At 42.9% G+C, this 21,237-nt stretch overlaps 1 protein-coding gene across 5 annotated transcripts in view; it reads right to left on the reverse strand.

The window, feature by feature from the left end:
- Cpsf6 (cleavage and polyadenylation specific factor 6) overlaps positions 1-10,604 on the reverse strand; it is a 31,294-nt gene extending 20,690 nt beyond the window's left edge. For all 5 annotated transcript variants that reach the window (XM_051170839.1, XM_051170837.1, XM_051170836.1 and 2 more), the window contains exons 1-2: positions 10,507-10,604; positions 1-60 (exon numbers count right to left, since the gene is read on the reverse strand). The exon at positions 1-60 is cut by the window's left edge and continues 150 nt beyond it. In XM_051170839.1, the coding sequence (XP_051026796.1) occupies positions 1-60; positions 10,507-10,566 (120 nt within the window). In that variant the 5' untranslated portion in view covers positions 10,567-10,604. The remainder of the gene's footprint in view (positions 61-10,506) is intronic.
- Between the last annotated feature and the right edge of the window lie 10,633 nt (positions 10,605-21,237).

The following is a 21,237-nucleotide window of genomic DNA, read 5'->3' on the forward strand; positions in this document are numbered from 1 at the left end:
AGATGGAGAGATGACATCATCATATAAATCTATCTGATCATGCCCACCATATTCTGCTTCCTAAGACACAGAAATAATGTTCTAGATTACATGACAGTCACAATACTAAATACGTGTGTATACAAATTCAATGTGTTCTTGAATGGTGACTTTAACTTTCTTTGAAAGTAAAATATTCTTAAAAGTAACTACACATTCCCAGCACTCAGGAGGCAGAGGCAGGCAGATCTCTGACTTCCAGCCAGCCTGGTCTACACAGTGAGTTCTAAGACATCAGAGCTACACAGAGAAACCCTGTCTCAAAAAACCAAAAAAGTTAACACATAAATGCAAATAGACAAGTTTCAAAAGAATATTTGTCAGAAGACTATAACATACACAAAAATGAGATACTAACATGTGACCACATATGAAACATCCAGTATTCTCTTTGGTATTCAGATATTATTTACCTACTCTGAGAAAGCTAATGCGGGGGGGGGGGGGGGGGGGCTTGGTGGGGGCTGTTTTGTTTGTTTGTTTTGAGACAGTGTTTTTCTGTGTAGCCTTTGGCTGTCCTGAACTCACTTTGTAGACCAGGCTAGCCTTTTACTCAGTGATCTGTCTGCCTCTGCCTCCCAAGTGCTGGAATTAAAGGTGTGCGCCACCATGTCCGGCTTGAAAGCTAGTATTTTTAAGCTAAGCCATAGAAGGGGACTAATACACACATACACAGAAATAGATATATATACACAAAAAGCTATTCAAAGTAATATCTTGCAATTATTCTCAGTAAACAACTACTGCTTATCTGGCGGCTATTAAAATCTAGACAAGTACATTAGGAAAATGTTGCCACTATCACCAGTAAAATTAAACCAATGCTAGGATGTCACTTATATGCCTAAGTGATAAGCCAGGAAAAAATGGAAAAAATAAAGAAATTAATGTGAGAGGGAAGAAGGGTGGTGGGTGATTCAATTTGCCAATCAATATCCCTTTATGAGACTAAGTAACTAACAATATCAGTATGAACTATTTTGCCTTTCTGAGGGAAATTTGAGACAAAAAACAATAAACACAAATTTCAGAGTTCAGCTATAACTAGGCATAACTTAAATTCTCCAAGGGTGCCTATGCTATACCAAGATACTACAGGAACAATAGCTATTGTTCCATAATTCCCATAAAAGCCAGAATAAGACTTGGTTTTGCTTTGTTTTTTGTTTTGAGTTTTTTTAGTTTGTTGTTGTTGTGTTTTGTTTTTTGAAACAAGGTTTCCCTGTGAGCCTTGGCTGTCCTAGACTCCCTTTGTAAACCAGGCTGGCATCTGTCTGCCTCTGCTGGAATTAAAGACATGCACCACTACACCTGGCAACTTGTTTTTTAAAGAGAGAAAAAAAAAAAAAGCTAGAAGGGAAAAACTATTCATAGATACTGTCAAAGAAGCTTCAAATTTCCATTGTTTATTCAGAAATCTGCAATAATAATGACTATGCAACCTTTTCCTAATTTATCAAGATACTACATACCAACTTAATATGAGGCAGGATATTTGTAAGTTTTATTTAATAGATAACCATGTAAGTCAAAGAACAAAAAGCCACCTTCAGCAAAAGACAGAAATTAAGGCAAGTTAATGAATAATGCCATTGATTTTAATGTACAATGCCAAAATAGGGCTGGGCACATGGGAGGCAGAGTTAGGTGGAAGAATTTGAGGCCAGCCTGGTCTACAAAGAGTCCAGACCAACCAAGACTACACAGAGAAACCCTGTCTCAAAAAAAAAAAAAAATCAAAAAAGAAAAAGAAAAAAGAAAAGAATATCTAAGTAGTAAGTTTTTAACAAAGAAGCATACTCCAACTGCCCTAACAGTAAAAATTTGAAAATAAAGCAAGGTAAGCTTTGTTATATTATCTGAAGCTTGTGATGTGGCTAACAACAGTGGCTCCATACATTTAAGATATAGAAAATCCCACAAAGGATAGTAGGCACTTTAAACTCTCTTACAATCAAGTACTACAGATCAAGTAAAATTTTAATTATTCAAAGGGAGTTGTGTTCCCAACCTCCACAAAGATTAACCGCAACATACAGTCTGAGGGACAATGAAAAAGTATGCAAGGGTTATTGAATACAAGACTGAAAATTGGAAATGGTGGCACACACCTTCAATCCCAGCGCTCTGGGGGCAGAGGCAGGTGGATCTCTGTGAGTTCAAGGTCAGCCTGGTCTACAAAATGAGTCCAGCACAGCCAAAGCTGTTACACAGAGAAATCCTGTCTCCCAAAAAAAAAAAAAAAAAGGGGTATTTAAACTTACAGGAAAAGATTAAGTTATTATGTAACTTATCATTAGTTGTAAATGTATAAAAATGTTTACATAAGTAGATAATCATTTGCAAGCAGTAATTGAAATTTCACTAGCCTGGTGCATTATAATGGCTATTTTTGTACCTCCATGATGTCATACAGTGATACCAACCATATTTTTCCATATTCATATAATTCTACCAATATTTAGGTTGGATTGCTTCCAAATGGTTGAAGTGATGCTAATTAAAACCATGGTCTTGGGGTTTGATCTCCATGTGGACTAGTTAGCTTCACCGTGTTCCAAGGCCACAGACTGCATTCTTAACCCTAACGGTATACATTAGATTTGTTGAAAAAACATTCACTACTTTAACTATTTTAAAGAAAATCCAGAACACATTCAAGTGTTGCTACTTCAAATGGAAAATGTACATACCCAGAAATTATGCGCCTATCACAGGTTATATATAAAAATAGAACTCTGGGGACTGGAGAGATGGCTCAGAGGTTATGAGTACTGACTGTTCTTCCAGAAGGCCTGAGTTCAATTTACAGCACTCACATGGCAGTTCATAACTGTCCGTAACTCCAAGATCTGACACCCATAGACATACATGAAGGCGAAACACCAATGCACATAAAATAAAAATTAATAAATTATTTTTTTAAAAAAACAACTCTGAAGATCTACTAAATAAACTAAAACCTTTCCACTTTACCAAAGAAAGTCAACAGCATCAAGTTCTGCTATGTGAAGTCTTTTTTTTTTTTTCTTTCTTTCTTGTTTTTCGAGACAGGGTTTCTTCTCTGTTATCTTGGCTGTCCTGGCCTCACTTTATAACCAGGCTGGCCTTCCACCTGCCTCTGCCTCCCCAGAGCTGGGATTAAAGGCGTGTATCACCCAGCCTGGCTGAAAAGTCTTTTTCAAATACGTCTCAACAGCATTCAAAAATCTAAGACTTTAACATACCCTAATCATTTCAGATTCCAAAAGTCACCTAGCCTTACCCATGTTTCTAAGACCCACTCCTCAATAAAAGTGCATACCTAATTTCTAGCAAGAACAGCCCTTAGGGAAGGAATGATGTCAATTAATGCCTTTAATCCAAGCAAACACTTAGAGGCAGAGGAGGTAGATAATTTGTAAGTTTTATGTTAGCATGGTCTACATAATTCCAAGACACAGTGAGATCCTGCCACACAAAACAACAACAAACAAAAGAACAGCTCTTAGGATTTGTTGGAGGGGGTGAGTAGCAAAGTAATTTTTTTCAGTCCCTACAATTCTAAATCACTACAATCATTCTAATGGTATGCAAGGTATAAAAATCCAGTAATAGTTGCTCCCAGCTTTGATAATCCTAGTTAAACCTAGCAGTTGGGAGGCTGAGGCAGAAGACTGCCATAAACTTGAGGCCAGCCTGGGACACAGGCAAGCCTTTGCTAGAGGGAGAGGGAAAAACGGAGGGGGGGGGGGTTCTTAAGATTTTGTACTAGGGCTGGAGAGATGGCTCAGAGGTTAAGAGTACTGACAACTATTCCAGAAGCCCTGAGTTCAATTCCCAGCAACCACATGGTGGCTCATAACCATCTATAATGTGATCTGGTGCCCTCTTCTGGCCTGCAGGTGTATGTGCAGCCAGCACACTATATACATAATAATAAATTAATTAATTAAAAAAAAGATTTTGTACTAAAGCCGGGCATAGTGGCGCATGCCTGTAACCCCAGCACTCAGGAGGCCGAGGCAGGCAGATCACTGGGAGTTCGAGGCCAGCCTGGTCCAGGACAGCCAAGGCTACAACAAAGAAACCCTGTCTCGAAAAACCAAAAAAGAAAAATAAAACTAAACATTTTGTACTATAGGATGATTGTTTTCACCTACAAGATACACAGAACTGTTGCCCAGTCAGAGAACACACTTAAAGTTATGACAGATAGAAAAATGACAAGGCACTATTTTAGTTTTTATTAGCACTATCTCTCTTCCTCCAAGATTTTTGGAAAGTATCCCTCCGCCCACCTCATTCATTTTTAATGCCGCAGATAAACTGTATATAATGTATATCACCATCAGGGCTATCCTGATAGAGCTATTAATGTATTCATTTTCCCTGATAGGCCCAATACTGGTTGTGGTGTTCTCAGACTCACAGTTAATAACACTTCTGCATTATTGGTACTACCAGTGAAGGACAGCACCTATTTCAAAAAACACCTATATTTTAAAAAAGCATTAACAGTTATTCCATTAAAAGAGAAGAGGAATTATACTTTTCATTACAAGATATGTTGTTCAATGTTATATAAGAAAAAATTAGCACATAAACCCAGTAGCAAGTAACTGATACCAACATATCCCCAACCCACTCAAGAATTCCAAAATGTACAGATGTTTAAGCCTCAAAATGATTCAGTATTTTCACATAAACTATATATCCTCTTATGTGCTTTAAATTATCTCTAGATTTCTTTAAACTCCTAATACAGTATAAATGCTTATAAAGTGATTATACTGTACTGATTTGCAAAATGGCAAGAAGTCTGCACAAATGCAGTACAAATACAATTCAACCAGCCAATACTTTAGGATCAAGTTGAATTTTTGGATACAGAAAAATGTGGATTTTTTTTTCCAGAAACATTGCTTTACAAATATACTAAGTGTGTTAATTTTATTTTTTGTTTGTTTGGTTGGTTGGTTTTTTTTTTGTTTTTTTTTTTTTTGTTTATTTTTTTTTTTGGTTTTTCAAGACAGGGTTTCTCTGTGTAGCCTTGGCCATCCTGGACTCACTTTGTAGACCAGGCTGGCCTCGAACTCACAGCGATCCGCCTGCCTCTGCCTCCCGAGTGCTGGGATTAAAGGCGTGTGCCATCATGCCCGGCCTAAGTGTGTTAATTTTATAACTGCTGTAAAATGTTACACTAACTCTTAACCACTGTGCCATCTCTCCAGCCCCTGTAGATTTATCTTTAAACTATATTTTCATTAAGCATATCATAAGTAAGGTTTCACAGGATAATAGTTCCTTTACAGTGAATATACAATGTCTAAGTATAAAGTGAAATGAGTTAGCCAATAAAATTAGATTTATGAAGATATCTACATCCTTAATTCCAACCTGACACCCCCACCGCAGCCATTGCCTCCATATACTTTTAGTTAAGTGAGCAGGTAACTGAATCAATGACCCACAATCTAACAGAGTAGACACTAAATTCTATTAACAGCTCCTGACCCCATATAAACATAATATATATTATTTGGATGTACAGAATATAAATTGAGCATACTAAATTTATTGTTTTGTTGTTGTTGTTGTTTTCAAGATACTCTGTGTAACCTTGGCTGTCCTGGACTCACTTTGTATATGAGGCTGGCCTTGAACTCAGTGATCCACCTGCTTCTGTCTCCAAAGTGCTGGGATTAAAGGTGCACACTACTACACCCAGCATAAATTGAGCATACTTTAAAAAAAAACAAAAACAAAAACAAAACTAAAGGTTTTTGAGCACCAATATGACACTCAAGAAGTTTTGGAGTTTGGAGCTAGAGAAGGCTCAGAGGTTAAGAGCACTGGCTGCTCTTACAAAGAACCTGAGTTTAGTCAGGTGTGGGTGGCCCACACCTTTAATCCCAGCACTTAGGAGGCAGAGGCAGGCAGATCTCTATGAGTTCGAGGCCAGCCTGGTCTACAAAATGAGTCCAGGACAGCCAAAGATACACAGAGAAACCCTGTCTTGAAAAAACAAAAAACAAACAAAAAAAGAAAGAACCTGGGTTTAATTTCTAGCACCCTTATGGTAGCTGACAACCCCGTGTATCTCTAGTTCCAAAGGATCTGATGTCTTCTTCTGACCTCATGCAGACAGTTGACATACATAGAATAAGTAAATATTGGAGTGGGAAGGACTGCTTTCTGTTTAACTCCAAAGTCAGTGCAAGCAATGTGCAGATTCACAAGTAGTTCATATTCTTTCCATTGAGCAACTGTTCTCAATTTGTCCACATTCAAAAACTTTTAATTTAAGAACTAAGCAGCCTTTGTGTCCCTGTGCCTTCTCATCTTCATTCTCCGTTCTTAAAATCACCTAGTAAGAAAGTATACACACACTGTCTCATCCCACCCCAAATCAAAGCTTAATAATGCCCCATACTTTCTGCAATACTGTGCTTTACTAGAATGCAAAAAGGCTTTATAAAAGCTGCCATTTTGAGTAGTAAAGACTAGTGGCTACACAGAATTTCAGAGAATTCAAAGTACAAAAGAACTGCACCTCATGGGCTGGAGAGAAGGCTCAGCAGCTAAAGGCACTGGCTGCTCTTCCAAAGGTCCTGAGTTCAATTCCCAGCACCCACATAGTGACTCACAACCATCTATAATGAGATCTGGTGCCTTCTTCTGGTGTGTAGGCATATATGCAGGCAGAGCATTGTATATATAATAAATAAAATTTTTTTTTTAAACTGCACCTCACAATAGAGAACAAAAAAAATGTCTTTAGGGCTGGCGTGGTGGCGCACGCCTTAATCCCAGCACTCGGGAGCAGAGGCAGGCGGGTCGCTGTGAGTTCAAGGCCAGCCTGGTCTACAAAGTTGAGTCCAGGACAGCCAAGGCTACATAGAGAAATCCTGTCTTGAAAATAAAAAAAAACTTTAGAGGCTAGAGATATGGGTTAGTGATTAGAGCAGAGGCTGTTCTTCCAGAGGAATCAGGCTCAATCCCCAGCACCCACATAGCAGCTCAGAATCCCAGTTCCAGGTGATCTGATAATAATACCCTCACATCAATACTTATAAAGTTAAAAAAAAATTTTGTTTGTTTGTTTGTTTTGTTTTTTTGAGACAGGGTTTCCCTGTGTAGCCTTGGCTGTCCTGGACTCACTTTGTAGAGCAGCCTGGCCTTGAACTCACAGAGACCCACCTGCCTCTGCCTCCGGAGTGCTGGGATTAAAGGTGTACACCACCACCGCCCAACAAATTAAATTATTTTAATAAAGTTAAAAAGAAAAAAGTTAAACAAAACATACACAGATCTCTAGAATCCAACATAATTTTTAAAAGCTAACAATTAGTTCTGAAAAATATTTTGCTCAACTACAATCAAATAATCACATTGGTTACTATGGCAGCTAGTAGAAATAAAGTTACCACCTATTGCTTAGAGAGAACAAATTACTAGCGATGCAGTACAGGAGTTAACTGTTTGCCTAGCATGAGCAAGGGCCTGAGTGCTAACTCCCAATGGGGTGGGGGCTGGGGGAGAACAATTGAGTCTGATGGGTTGTACAGGTTGTAATTCCAGCACTGGAGAGGCTGAGGCAGCAGGTGCACCACAAAATTTTTTTAAAGGTAAGCCAGGAATACATTTCAAGTTCAAAGTCAACCTGAGCTACAAGACAGGAAACTAACAGAAACCAACAACAGAGAGGGGGGAGAGAACATAAGATTGAAATCAATCAATACTTTTGTTGTTGCTTCTAATTCTGGTAAGATGTCAGAAATACTTAGTAACACCTATTAGAAAACATGACAATTCTCAAAAAAACTGGCAACCTTTTTTGTGGTTACTTTTTTGTTCAGGAATTCTGAGCAAGCAAATCCTAGAGGCCAATTATATGCAAACAGTAACAAGTAATGCTTCTGAGCTGTAGAGTGCATACCCAAGTGTGCATGGGTGCAGCACCCAGAGAGCAACAAACCAATCTTGGGAAAAGCTTCTACTTACATCTCCCAATTAATCTATTTAAACCTACAAAGATTTTACTTGTACAAGTACACAGCCATGTATCAGATACAATGCTGAAAGTACAAGTTAATGAAAAACTACATTTATAAAAAGGAGGCATACAAAGTAGTATCTCATTGGGGTCAAAAAAGTTTAGTCTCTTAGTCTCTTGCTAGCAGTAGGTAATGCCCAGAGATAAAGTATCACTTCATCCAGTTATCTGCCTAAGGACAGGGTCTCTCCCAAATTAAGTATTCAGCAGTCTAAATATAGCTCACGTAGATACTATAGAAAACTTAATTAATCTCTCTTCCTTCTCCTCCTACACCCTCCCCTATACACACACACACACACTCACTCTCTCTCTCTCTCTCTCTCTCTCTCTCTCTCTCTCTCTCTCTCTCTCTCTCTCTCTCAAACAGGAGCTCAACTTGTCACTGTCTCCCAAGTGCTGAGATAAAGGCATAAAAGTACTGGAATCTGGGTAGCACTCAAAGAAAATTTCTATTGTAATTGACACAACTCAGGCACAGTAAAAAACAGATTTCCAAATGTAAAGTTTTATTGCAACAGGTTAATTACATTTAAAAATATCTAGTTTTGGCCAGGCGGCAGTGGTGCATGTCTTTAATCCCAGCACTTAGGAGGCAGAGGCAGGCAGATCTCTGTGAGTTCCAAGACAGAGATGTTACACAGAGAAACCCTGTCTCAAAAAACCAAAACCAAACAAACCAAAAAAATCTAGTTTCTAAGTCAATAGTAATTAACTCTATCAAAATTTGCTTTTAGTTGAGGCATGGTGGCACGTGTCTTTACTCCTAGCACTCAGGAGGCAGAGGCAGGCAACTCCGAGTTCCAGGACAGCCAGGGCCACAAAGAGAAATTCTGTCTCAAAAAATTAAAATAAATAAATAAATAAATAAATAAATAAATAAGCTTTTTCTTTTTTAGTATTTAGGCCAAAGTCGCAGTAAAGATTTAATACTTTCCATTATTTTGTTTTTTAAGTCTTGCAAGAAAACGCCATACTAGTCAATAGCACTTTAAGGTTTTCATTTGAACCCTAAATATTTTTAAATATAGAATTTTTTTTAAAAGACAGGAAATAAGTAAATTTAAGAGAACACAGCTTTTACTTGCACTATGGTTGGGTGTAATTTGAAAAACGTGGTCCAGCCCGGTAGCACATGCCTGTAATCTCAATAATCAAGGAGGCTGAGGCAGGAGGATCTCTGTGAGTTCGAGGCCAGCCTGGTCTACAAATGCGAGTTCAGGTCAGACAATGCTACACAGAGCAACCTCGTTTCGAAAAACCGAAAAAAAAAAAAAACGTGAATGTATGAAATGCAAGAAAAATCTGAAGATAAGAGTAAGAGGCTAAAAAAAACGTCACTAACTGGTAACCCGATCCATTCAAGGATGGTCATCATCAGACATCACAGCTAGTTTTCTAAGCATCCGTGGCCGCCTTCCTTTCTCCAGCCTTTCAAACCGTGAGAGGCAGAGCCCACAGGGCAAACACTTCGCTTTCAAACTACAAATCCCGTCCACAACGATTTGTCAGCTACCCTGCGAGCACTCCGGGCCGCCGTTCTTCCTTTCAGCCTCTCTGATCTGTTAGCTAGGTACCACCATCTTTTTGTTCTGTCCAACCACGGCGCTTCCAAGTCTTTGGCGCAAGCCATCTATCTTCACAAAGGCCAAGGACTGGGCCTCGGAGGCACTGCAAGCCCGCAACTGCCACGGCAGACCCACGCACCCGAGTTTTTAAATCAGATCAGTGGGTCCAAAAGTCAGATGACTTGTTGCAGACGTACCCACACCGAAGCCGCCTATCCCCTCGGGAGCCGGGGAGCGGGACTCGGGGGCGCCACGCCGAAACCTGTCGCCAAACGCTAGCGGGGATCCCAGGGAGACCCGGCGCGCGGGATACAAAGGGGCTGTGAACGCGGCCTTCCATGAGGAGGCGACCGTGCGCGGGCAGAGACACAAAATGGAGCGGCGGGAGGAATCGGAACCCGAAGCGGCAGGGCCGGGATGGAGGCGGCGGGCGCGCGCGCGCCGGGCCAGGGCTTCCCTTTTCAGGCCGGCGGGGGAGGGGGCGCGGCGGCCCGTTCTCCCCGCCCCGCACACGCGGCCTAGCTCGGCGGGAAGCGCCCGCCACCGTAGCCAACAATGGGGTGTGAGGCCGCCCCGAGGAAGGAGCGAGCGAGCGGGCGGGCGGGCGAGCGAGCGGGCGGGCAGACGGGCGAGCGGGCGGCGGCGGCAGCTGCACGGAGACTGGGCCCCGCGCTCCAGAGCCCCGCGGCCCGCAAAACGACGCGCGAGAACAAGGGGTGACGGGGGGGGGGGGCACGCCGCGCACGGCGGCGCGGCCCAGAGGTGCCAAGGGCGCACGGTCTGCAGCCGAGCCGGCTCGCGGCCCGCGGCGGCCCCGGTGAGCGTCCGGGCCGCGGCGGCGTCCGCCAGACCCTCGCGTACCTGGTTGAACTCTTCGCCCACGTCCGCGTAAATGTCTATGTGGTCCACGCCGTCCGCCATCTTCCCTCTCAGCCTCGGCCGCCGCCGCCGCCGCCGCCTCCTGCAGGTCGGCCCGCCGAGGCAGCAGCAGCGGATCTAGCGGCGGGGGCGGGGCGCTAGACGTCACTTCCGAGGGGCGGGGAGGGGCGGAGACCAGAGCGCCGCGGCCCACTGGTGCTGCATGGGGGGACCCGGCTAGGGAGGAGCCTACGGCTCGGAGGGCGCTAACAGGTTCCTTTGTGTGCAGGGTTAAGCCGGGGTTGAGGCAGGAACGGGATTTCCTGTGCTGCCCCACCATCCCGCATGCCAGTGGAACCAGCTTGTTTCCAGACACTGACTTTTCAAACTGCTTCTGGCACTTTTTTTTTTTTTTTTTATATTTACCTTTTCAGTTTTTTCCTACTTTTTTTTTTCTTCCAAGGATCCGAGAGGTGGGAGTTACGTGTGCATAATTAAAAACAAAATGTGATGCCCAGGGCAATGTCTTGTTTCTGCTTCTTCAGACAACTGAATTTTGTGATTACCTTCAGTTATTTGTGTATTTCAAATATGCATCTCTCATCTTTTATGGAGTTGTAAGAGTTTCACTTCTTCCCTCATCTTTCCCTCTCCCCCTCCCCCTTCCGCCCCACAACACCATCGTTGTCTTTGCTTTTTACCTCTGCAGTAGATTCTCCCGCCATCGGAGCTCATACAACAGAGTAGGTGTATATCTAAGTCTAGGAACTCCTGGATCCAGAATGCTGAGCTAGAAGGGAAATTAAAAAGATGTCCTTAAATCCAAACATCCCATTTTACAGATGAGAGAACTAAGACCTAATAAGACATGAGTGATTTTGGTTTTTTTGAGACAGGGTTTCTCTATGTTATCTTGACCATCCTGGACTCGCTTATGTAGACCAGGCTGGCCTCGAACTCATAGCGATCCACCTGCCTCTGCCTCCCGAGTGCTGGTATTAAAGGCATGCGTCACCACAACCGGCAGGACGTAAATGATATAACAGGGGTTACATGGCTCATAAAGGTGCACACCTTTTGACACCGATTCATGATTCAGAGATCTCTCTCCATTTCCAAGGGCCCTACCCATTTCTTTCCTTTCCGTTTAAAAACTCAACCGGTCTAGTGATATTGCTCAGCAGGTAAAGATCCTGGCAGAGAAGGTTGATAAATTCAGTCCCTAGCACTGACAAAGAGAAAAGAGAGAACTAAATCCTGTTAAGTAGTCCTCTGATCTACTCAGGACCTCTGACTACTTTCACTTCCATCCCCACCCATGCTAACAAATAAACATTTACTTAAAAAAAAAAAAAAGCGCCGGATGTAGACTGGTCTTGTTATGGCTTTGTAAAAGCTTACACGGAGACTAGTTTGATAATCTGGATACTCACTGCTTTAGAAAAAAGAATTGTTTTATATGTAGAGGTGTTTTGCCTGCATATAGTCTGTGCACCAACGAGTGTGCAGCACCCTGGCAGAGTGCAGAAAGGACTGGCTAGGATTTTTGAACCACGGTGTGTTTGTTGGGAATCAGGCCCTGGTCCCTGGAAGAGAATCCTGTCCTCTTGGCCACAGACGTGACTTGTGATGGCCACCACTGCTGAAAAGTCTTAGACTCACTCCGAGGAGTAGCGGCGCACCTCTGATTCCAGCACTAGGGAGGCAGAGGCAGGTGGATTTCTAGGAGTTCTAGACCAGCCTAGCAACAGCGAGTTCTAGGCCAGCAGAGGGTACCCGAGCTCTTCTGCTCCTCTGCAGCTCACACACTGTCTTAGGAATGTTTCCCTGTCTAAAAAAAAAAAAGGCAGGGCATCGTAGCACACGCCTTTCATCCTAGCACTCGGGAGGCAGAGGCAGGTGGATCTCTGTGAGTTCCAGGCTAGCTTGGTCTACTTAGCTAGTTCCAGAACAGCCAGGGCTGCAAACAGAAACCCTGTCTCCCCTCTATTTTTTTGTGTGTTTTGTTTTGGTTTTGGTTTTGGTTTTTGAGACAAGATTTCACCATGTGTATCCCTGGCTGTCCTGGACTCTCTTTGTAGACCAGGCTGGCCTCAAACTCACAGAGATCTACCTGCCTCTGCCTCCCAAGTGCTAGGATTAAAAGCATGCGCCACCACCATTCAGCCAAATTTTTTTTAATGTAACTTCATACTACATTTTTACTTGACAATTTTCAAATTTTGAAATATTCGTGAAAATTAAAAAGGAAAGATATAGTAACCAGCACTTATTTTTATGTTTACTTATTTGTTTATTTTGTGTATGTGTGTTGTTGTTAATTTACCAGTATGGCCTAATAATGTTTATTACCAGGCCTATAATTATTATTACGGCAGTATAAAACCTGCTAGCAATCAATCAAGACACAGACACCTGTTATATTTTAAAATAGCCTTGGTTAACCTGGGGCAGGGCAAATAGTAATTCCCTAAACTACTTCTCATAGTGGGGCAGGGTTAGGATCCCTGCCCCAATCCCATGCCATCTGTTTCTAATAACTTCTATCACACTGCCTCCCATCCATAATCCCATATACTTGCTAGCGTTCTTCATCTGGGCCAAATCTCCATCCACGCCGGCCATGTGCTTCTCTTCCATCTAACCCATGGCGGCCTTCTTCTCCTCTCTTCCTCTGGTCTCTCTCCTTCCCAAGATTCTCTCTGTCTCCCCAAGCCCAGGAACCTCAGACACACCTATCCCATTTGGCCTGCCCAGGTGTGAAGGCCTTTTATTAATTAGCATCAAAATACATCAGACCAACATATGTGTATGTGACTGTGCTGTGTGTGGACGTGTCCATGGACAGATGGAAATCAGGGCGCCGCTGTGGGGGTCATTTCTCTCCTTTCACTGGGTTGATGGTTGGGGTCAAACTTAGGGAAAGGCTGCCAACAGATGCCTTTACATACGTCTCATTGTCCATCTAGCATTTGTTTAGTACCTTCTATATACCAACCTTGTTGTTAGCTAAAGATTGGGAACTTGGGGTTTTTCCTGACTCAATTCTGACTACCCAAATAACCCTTTCTTTTCTTTTTTTTTTTTTTTTTTTTTTTTTTTGTTTGTTTGTTTGTTTTTTTGTTTGGTTAGGTTTGGTGGTGGTGGTAGTGGTGGTGGTGGTTTTGTTTTGAGACAGGGTCTCTCTGTGTTAGCCTTGGCTGTCCGGGACTCACTCTATAGACCAGGCTGGCCTCGAACTCACAGAGATCCACTTGCCTCTGTCTCCCGAGTGCTGGGATTAAAGGTGTGTGCCACTACACCCAGCTGTTCCATTTACTTTTTCTGTTGCTGTAATAAAACACTCTACCAAAAGCAATTGGCAGAGGAAAAGGTGTATAAGTCAAGGTTCTCTAGAGTAACAAAACTATAGGTTGACTCTCTTTTTATATATGGGATTTGTTAGAATAACTTATAGGGTGCGGTCCAGAATATTCAATGATGGTTTTCTATGAATGGAAGGTCCAGGAATCCAGTTCAGTCCACGAGGCTGGATGGTCTTCAGTATGTGCTAGAATCCTGAAGAAGCAGGTTCTAATGTGAAGGAATAGACTTGCTAGTGAGGCGAGGGCAAACAGGCAAAGAACACAGCTTCCTCTTCCATTCTTATTTATATAGGCTTACAGCAGAAGTTGTGGCCCAGAGGAGAGGCCTCAAAAAAAAATCTGGATTAGCCAGACATGGTGGCCAAGGCTTTAATCCCAGCACTCGGGAGGCAGAGGCAGGCGGATCCCTGTGAGTTCGAGGCCAGCCTGGTCTGCAAAGTGAGTCCAGGACAGCCAAGGCTACACAGAGAAACCCTGTCTCGAAAAACAAACAAACAAAAACAAAGCAAAACAAAACAAAAAACCAGAGAAGTAGATCTTCCCACTTGAGATTAGACCAAGATTTCCTTGCAGGTGTGCCCCGCCATTTTGAGGTTTTAGTTGATTCCATCTGTAGTCAAGTTGACAAGCAAGAATAGTCATCACAAATGGTTGGTTTGTATTACACTTTCGGGTCACGGCACATCATTGGGGGATGTCAAGGCAGGCACTCAACACAGGATCTTGCAGCAGAAGCTATGGAGGGATGCTGCTTACTAGCTTGCTCACAGGCTCATGCTCAGCTAGGTTTTTTTGTTTGTTTGTTTTTATACAGGCCAAGTCCACCTGCCCTCGGATGGTGTCTCCCAAAGCAGGCTTGACCCTCACACATTATTCATCATTAAGACAGTCTCTCACAGACCTAGCCACAGACCAATCTTAGTAGGCCACTCCTCAACTAAGGGTCCCTTTTTCCAAGTAACTCTGGCTTGTGTGAAGTTCACAAAAACTAGCCAGCCCAAGGCCTACCAAAGTACTGTAGAAAGTCAGAAGGCAGTTTGAAAGGTGGCACTGCTAGTCTGTGATGCATCTGCCTGTTTTCAAGGGTACAAGGGAGCTTTCTGTCCTTTTTCATCCATGTGACCACACCACAGTAGCAACCTCAGTTCCAGGGTTCACATAATCACTGAGCAAGAAAACAGGCAGCAGTCTTAGTTCCGATTACAAATCTAAGGAGAACGCAACTAATTGCCTCATTAAAAATTAGCATATATTCATTTTTTCAAAAAACAAGATGTTTGATTATGACATTTTCATACAAAATATCATATGCTTTAGTCACTTTCACACATTCCCTGTTCGCCTTTCTTGTACAGCCCTTCCTCCTTCTGATGATCCCAATTAGTCTCCTTTCTATTTTAGTGCCCTTTAAAAAAATCTAGATTCCTCCAGGCGTGGTGGTACACGCTTTAAATCCCAGCACTTGGGAGGCAGAGACAGGTGAATCACTGTGAGTTTGAGGCCAGCCTGGTCTACAAAGAGAGTCCAGGATGGCCAAGGATACACAGAGAACCCTGTCTTGAAAAACCTTTTTGGTTCCACATATGATATGAGCAAAACCAGAATATTTGCCTTTATAAATCTGGCTTTTAAAAAATTAATATGACACCTGTTGGAGGATGGTCTGATGTATTTTGATGCTAACTACTGTTTGCTGTCTCTGTGACTCACCTTTTGACCAATGAAAAGCCATCACCTGGTCCAGGCAGATGAAATAGATGTGGCTAAGGTTCCTGGGCTTGAAGAGAGACAGAGAGGATCCTAGGCAGAAGAAGGACGAGAAGAAAGACCTGAGGAGCGAAGGAGTCCGCCATGGGTTAGGTGGAAGAGAAACACGTGGCAGGCGTGGATGGAGATTCGGCCCAGATGAAAAACATTAGCAAGTATTTGGGATTATGGGTGGGAGGTAGCTTGATTGAAATTATTAGAGACAGATGGCATGGAATCTAGGCAGTGATCCCATACCTGCCCTACCATGGGAAGTAGTTTAGAGGATTAATGTCTGCCCTGCCCCAGGTTAACTAGGGCTATTTTAAAATATAAACAGGTGTCAGCATCATGATTTATTACTAGCCAGGCATACTGATATTACAGATAATTAAAAACAACAGACCCCATTGTTTTCCTGAAAAGTGACATAATTTCTTTCTTTCTTTCTTTCTTTCTTTCTTTTTTTTCCTGAGACAGGGTTCCTCTGTGTAGCCTTGGCTGTCCTGGAAAAGCAGGCTGCCCTTGAACTCACAGAGATCCACCTGCCTCTGCTCCTCTGCTTCCCGAGTGCTGGGATTAAACGTGTGCGCCACCACACCTGGCACCAAATGACGTAATTTCACTCCTCTTTATGGCCAAATGAAACTTCTTTTTTTTTTTTTTTTTTTTTTTTTGTACATTATGTTTCTTTATCTTGTCATCTGTTGAGGATGCTTAGGTCCACGCCATCACTTAGCTGTTGTGAGGAGTGATGCACTGGTGGTGTTCCCTCCTCTACAACCTTGCCAGTTGTTATTTATTTCCTTGTTTTGTTTTTTGAGACAGAGTTTCTCTTTGCAGAGTAGGTTGTCCTAGAACTCACTCTGTAGCCCGGGCGTGTGCCACCACTGCCCAGCAGCATCTTCCAGTTTCATCAGTATTTTAATTTTTCCAGTGCAGATGTCTTTTACCTCCTTAGTTACACTTATTCCTAGGGGCTTTTTCTGTTTTCCCAAATTCTTTCTCAATATGTTTATTATTGGCCTAAAAAAATATCTACCAGTTTTGGGGCTGGCCAGTTAGCACTAAGCCTGATGATCTGAGGTCGATCTAGAAGGAAGGAACCTGTTCCTACAAGTTGTTCTCTGACCTCTGCATATGCACTGTGGCACTGACACACCACACACACACACACACACACACACACACACACACACACTCTTAATAAACCCATAAATAATTTTAAAGCTATTGATTTTGCATGTTGATTTTTATAGCTTGCTACTTTCCTTTTTATCAAATATAAGGGTCTTCAGACAGAGTCTTGAGGTTTTTTGTGGGATTTTTTTGGTTTGTTTGTTTGTTTGGTTGGGGTTTTTTGGCTTTTTGTTTTTTCAGGTTTTGTTTTGTTTTATTTTATTTTGTTTTTTCAAGACATAGAGGTTTCTCTATATTATCCTGGCCATCCTGGACTTGCTTTGTAGACCAGGCTGGCCTTGAACTCACAGCGATCCGCCTGCCTCTGCCTCTGCCTCTGCCTCTGCCTCCCCAGTGCTGGGATCAAAGGCGTGCACCACCACGCTGGGCTCAGACAGTCTTTAGGAGCTAGTAAGAATGGGATCATATCCTCAAAGAGGGATAATTTCATTTCTTCTTGTCCTATTTTGTATCCCTTTAATTTCTTTCTGTTGCTGCATTTCTCCAGCTAAAATGTCAAGCAGCATATTCAGTGAAAGTGGGGAGCATGGGCACTCTTGTTTCACCCCTGAGTTTAGAAGGATGGTTTCCATTTTTCCCCAGTTACCATATGTTGGCTGTTGGCTTGCCATATATAACTTTATTGTGTTTACGTATAGTTCTGGTTTCTACATTAATTTTTTTTTTCCCGAGACAGGGTTTCTCTGTGTAACCTTGGCTGTCCTGGACTCACTTTGCAGACCAGGCTGGCCTCGAACTCACAGCGATTCACCTGCCTCTGCCTCCCAAGTGCTGGGATTAAAAGTATGCGCCACCACTGCCCAGCCCTAGGGATTCTTTAAAAATCTGAAATTCTGGTAAAATTTCATCAGTGAAATCATCTGGTCCTGTGTGTTTCTTTGGTGGGAAATTAATGCTTTAATCACCTGTTTGTTTAGATCCTCACTTTAGTTTTTTTGTTTTGTTTTGTTTTGCTGTTGTTTTTTCAAGAGAGGGTTTTTCTGTGTAGCCCAGGTAGTCCTGGACCTCACTGTGTAGACGAGGCTGGCCTCCAACTCACAGAGATCCACCTATCTCTGCCTCCCAAGTGCTGAGATCAAAGGCAGCGTGCGCCATCACACTCAGCAATAGTAAGCCATTTCTAAGAAGAATGTATACCTATGGGTGCTTACTTTAAAAAAAAACAGAACCTGGTATGGTGGTGCATGCCTTTAATCCCAGCACTTAGGGAGGCAGAGGCAAGTGGATTTCTCTTGAATTCAGGGCCAGCCTGGTCTACAAAGTGAGTTCCAGGACAGCCAGAGCTACACAGAGAAGCCTTGTCTAAAGAAAAAAGGAAATAATAGCAGATCCCCAGTACCTAAAAAAAGGCAGGTCAATGAGAAGGCAGTTATAGAGTACCTGGGAGGCTAAAACATGTGATTTTTACACTCTACGTAGTGAGTTCCAGGACAGCCAGCATTACACAGACTCTCTATGTATGCCATAGAAAGATAGAAAGACCTTGTTTCAAAAGCAAGCAAGCAAGAAAGAAGAAAATGGTTTACTATATCCCAAAACATTTTGATACCAAAGGAATATTGTTCGATGTTCACAGGTTTGTATGGGTCCCGTTATTTCTATTGTTATTTACTTTTATTTTTATTCTATTATGATCTAATAAGATATTAAAATTTAAGCCGGGCATGGTGGCGCACGCCTTTAATCTCAGCACTCGGGAGGCAGAGGCAGGCGGATCGCTGTGAGTTCGAGGCCAGCCTGGTCTACAAAGTGAGTCCAGGATGGCCAAGGCTACACAGAGAAACCCTGTCTCGAAAAAAACAAACAAACAAAAAAAGACATTAAAATTTACACATGCCTCTAATCCCAGCACTCAGGAGGCAGAGACATCCAGCTCTCTGGGAGCTTCAGCCCAGCAGGGCCACATAGTGAGAACATGTTTCCAAAATAATTTGAAAAAGACATTATCTTGGTTCTTTTGTATTTGTTAAAACTTGCTTTATAGCCTAGAGTATCACATATTTACTAGAAAGTTCTATCAGGTGCTGGGAAGTATTTGTAATTAATAGCTGCTAGAATATTCTGCGGGTGTCTATTAAATCCCTTTGATCTGTGGTGCAGTTTAGGTGATGGCTGTTAATTTTTTGTTTGGTTTTTGGTTTTTCAAGACAGGGTATCTCTGTGTTAGCCTTGGCTGTCCCAGACTTGCTTCGTAGACCAGGCTAGCCTCAAACTCACAGCCATCTGCCTGCCTCTGCCTCTCGAGTACAAGGATTAAAGGCGTGCGCCACCATGCCTGGCTCCAGTAGTAACATTTTATGAATTTGGCCACACCAACATTTGGGGCACACATATTTACAATCATGGCTTATGGCTCAGCCAGGTTTTCCTTCCCAGATTCTCAAAATAGCAACAGTTCCTAGTCTTCAGAGCAGGTCAGTCTCAAACAACAGAACCTCACTCCAGGCGGCATCTGATTACTGTATTCCTGAGGAAAGGGGTGTTCAGATGGATTTCCCCTCCAGTGTTGACTGCCATACAGCAGAAGCCAACTGTGACAGCAAATCACCGCCCAAGATTTAAGTCTTGTGGATTTGTCCTGTGCCTAGGGGTGTCTGTCTCACCTGGTATTGGGGCTTTGGCTTCTTCTTTCTTCCTACAGCAAAGAGATTCCTACAACTTTCCTCCATATTACCTTTCTGTTTCTCTTTGCTTTTTATCAGCCCATCATTTCTTTCATAATTCCTCTCTCTCTCTCTCTCTCTCTCTCTCTCTCTCTCTCTCTCTCTCTCTCTCTCTTTCTCCCTCCCCCCCCCACCCCGTCCCTCTCCCTCTCTCCCTTCCTTCCTCTCCCTCCCCCTCTTGAAATAGAGTTTGTTCTTTGTTACTTAAAATCTTCTAATTCTTAACGTTCCTTAGGGTAACTTCCTGTCAGCCATGGTCACACCATTTTGGTTTCTTCCATTTTGCCCAAACTGTGACAATTCCAGAAACTAAAGTAAATTGGTTTCCAGAACTTCCAGACTCAAGTCAACCTTGAATTGTAACTTTGTTTTTATTTTACCTTTGGTTTTTTGAGACAATGTTTCTTTATGTAGCGTTGGCTGTCTTAGAACTCACTCTGTAGACTAGGCTGCCTTTGAACTCAGAGGTCTCTCTTCCTCTGCCTCCCTAATGTGAGGATACATGGTGTGTGCTAGCACTGCCCGCTGAATTATAACTTTATTTTTACCTAGTGCCTTCCTACCTCGTGGCTTCCGGTACCTAAGCTAGGTCGCAAGGTGTGGAAACTTCTTCCCTCCAGATTTGCAGGAGCTATCAACTCCCCTTCCTTCCTTGGAAGTGAAGGGGACTGGAGGCTCCTTCCCTCCAGGACCCTGTCATGCTGTGCATGGCTGCTGTCTCTCCTAATGAGGCCCCTCCTTACCCTGAATGCCCACTATGGCTGCCTCCAGCTGTGATGGATGGCCTCATCCACTCCTTACACGTTCCCTCAAGGCTCAGTCCCGCAGCTCTTCTTCACAATGATGCCCACGCCCCTTTTTACCTTTGTTACAGATATTAGCTATAAACAATAAAAACACAATAGTTTTTAGGACTTTAAGAAAGATACTTGAGCACACCTTAAATCCAGCACTCAGGAGCAGAGGCAGGTTAGACCCTGTGGGTTCAAGGCCAGCCTGATCTACAAATCAGGTTCTAGACCAGTCATGGGCAAGCAGTAATAATACCCTAACTCAAACAAACAAACAAACAGAACCTAAGCCAAACCAAACCAACAAGCCAAACAAACAAAAATCACTTGGGTATTTTATGATGCTATTGTTCAGCCCATAAATCTTTTTGTTTGGTTGGCTTTATTTTTGTTTCTTGAGACAGAGTTTCTCTGTGTCCCTATGGCTGTCCTGGACTCACTTTGTGGACCAGGCTGGCCTCCAACTCACAGTGATCCTCCTGCCTCTGCCTCCTGAGTGCTGGGATTATCAATCCACAAATCTTTACTGTGGGTATTCACTATGACAGTGTCATTCCATGTATCATACATAATCCACTTTAAATTGAGTTTACTGTTCTTAGGTCTCATAGACAGTCTAAATATCCAATAGGACTTCTGGTGGTTACATAAAAGCCAGAATTCCTCAGAAACTTGTGAAACTGGTTCACGCCTGCCAAAAGGAGCCCTTTCCGTTACCTCTAGAAGAAGGGACACCGGGCTACCTGTGATACCTCTCAGGGTATCAAAGCTCATAGTGGCCTCCAGGCCCCCTCAGCAGCATAAGCAGCTGTTACACATTTCAAAGTCCACGCGGGCATCCCAGCCCTTCTCACCTCTTCCTCTGCTTTAAATGCTCTCCAGCTCATGGGCTTTCAACCCCTCCGCTGCTCACCCATCTTATAACCCAGCCATTCTCACTGTTCTCTCTTAGGCGCCAGCTCTCTCTCT

This window comes from Acomys russatus, chromosome 28, assembly GCF_903995435.1.
Source record: "Acomys russatus chromosome 28, mAcoRus1.1, whole genome shotgun sequence".
Classification (NCBI taxonomy): Eukaryota; Metazoa; Chordata; class Mammalia; order Rodentia; family Muridae; genus Acomys; species Acomys russatus.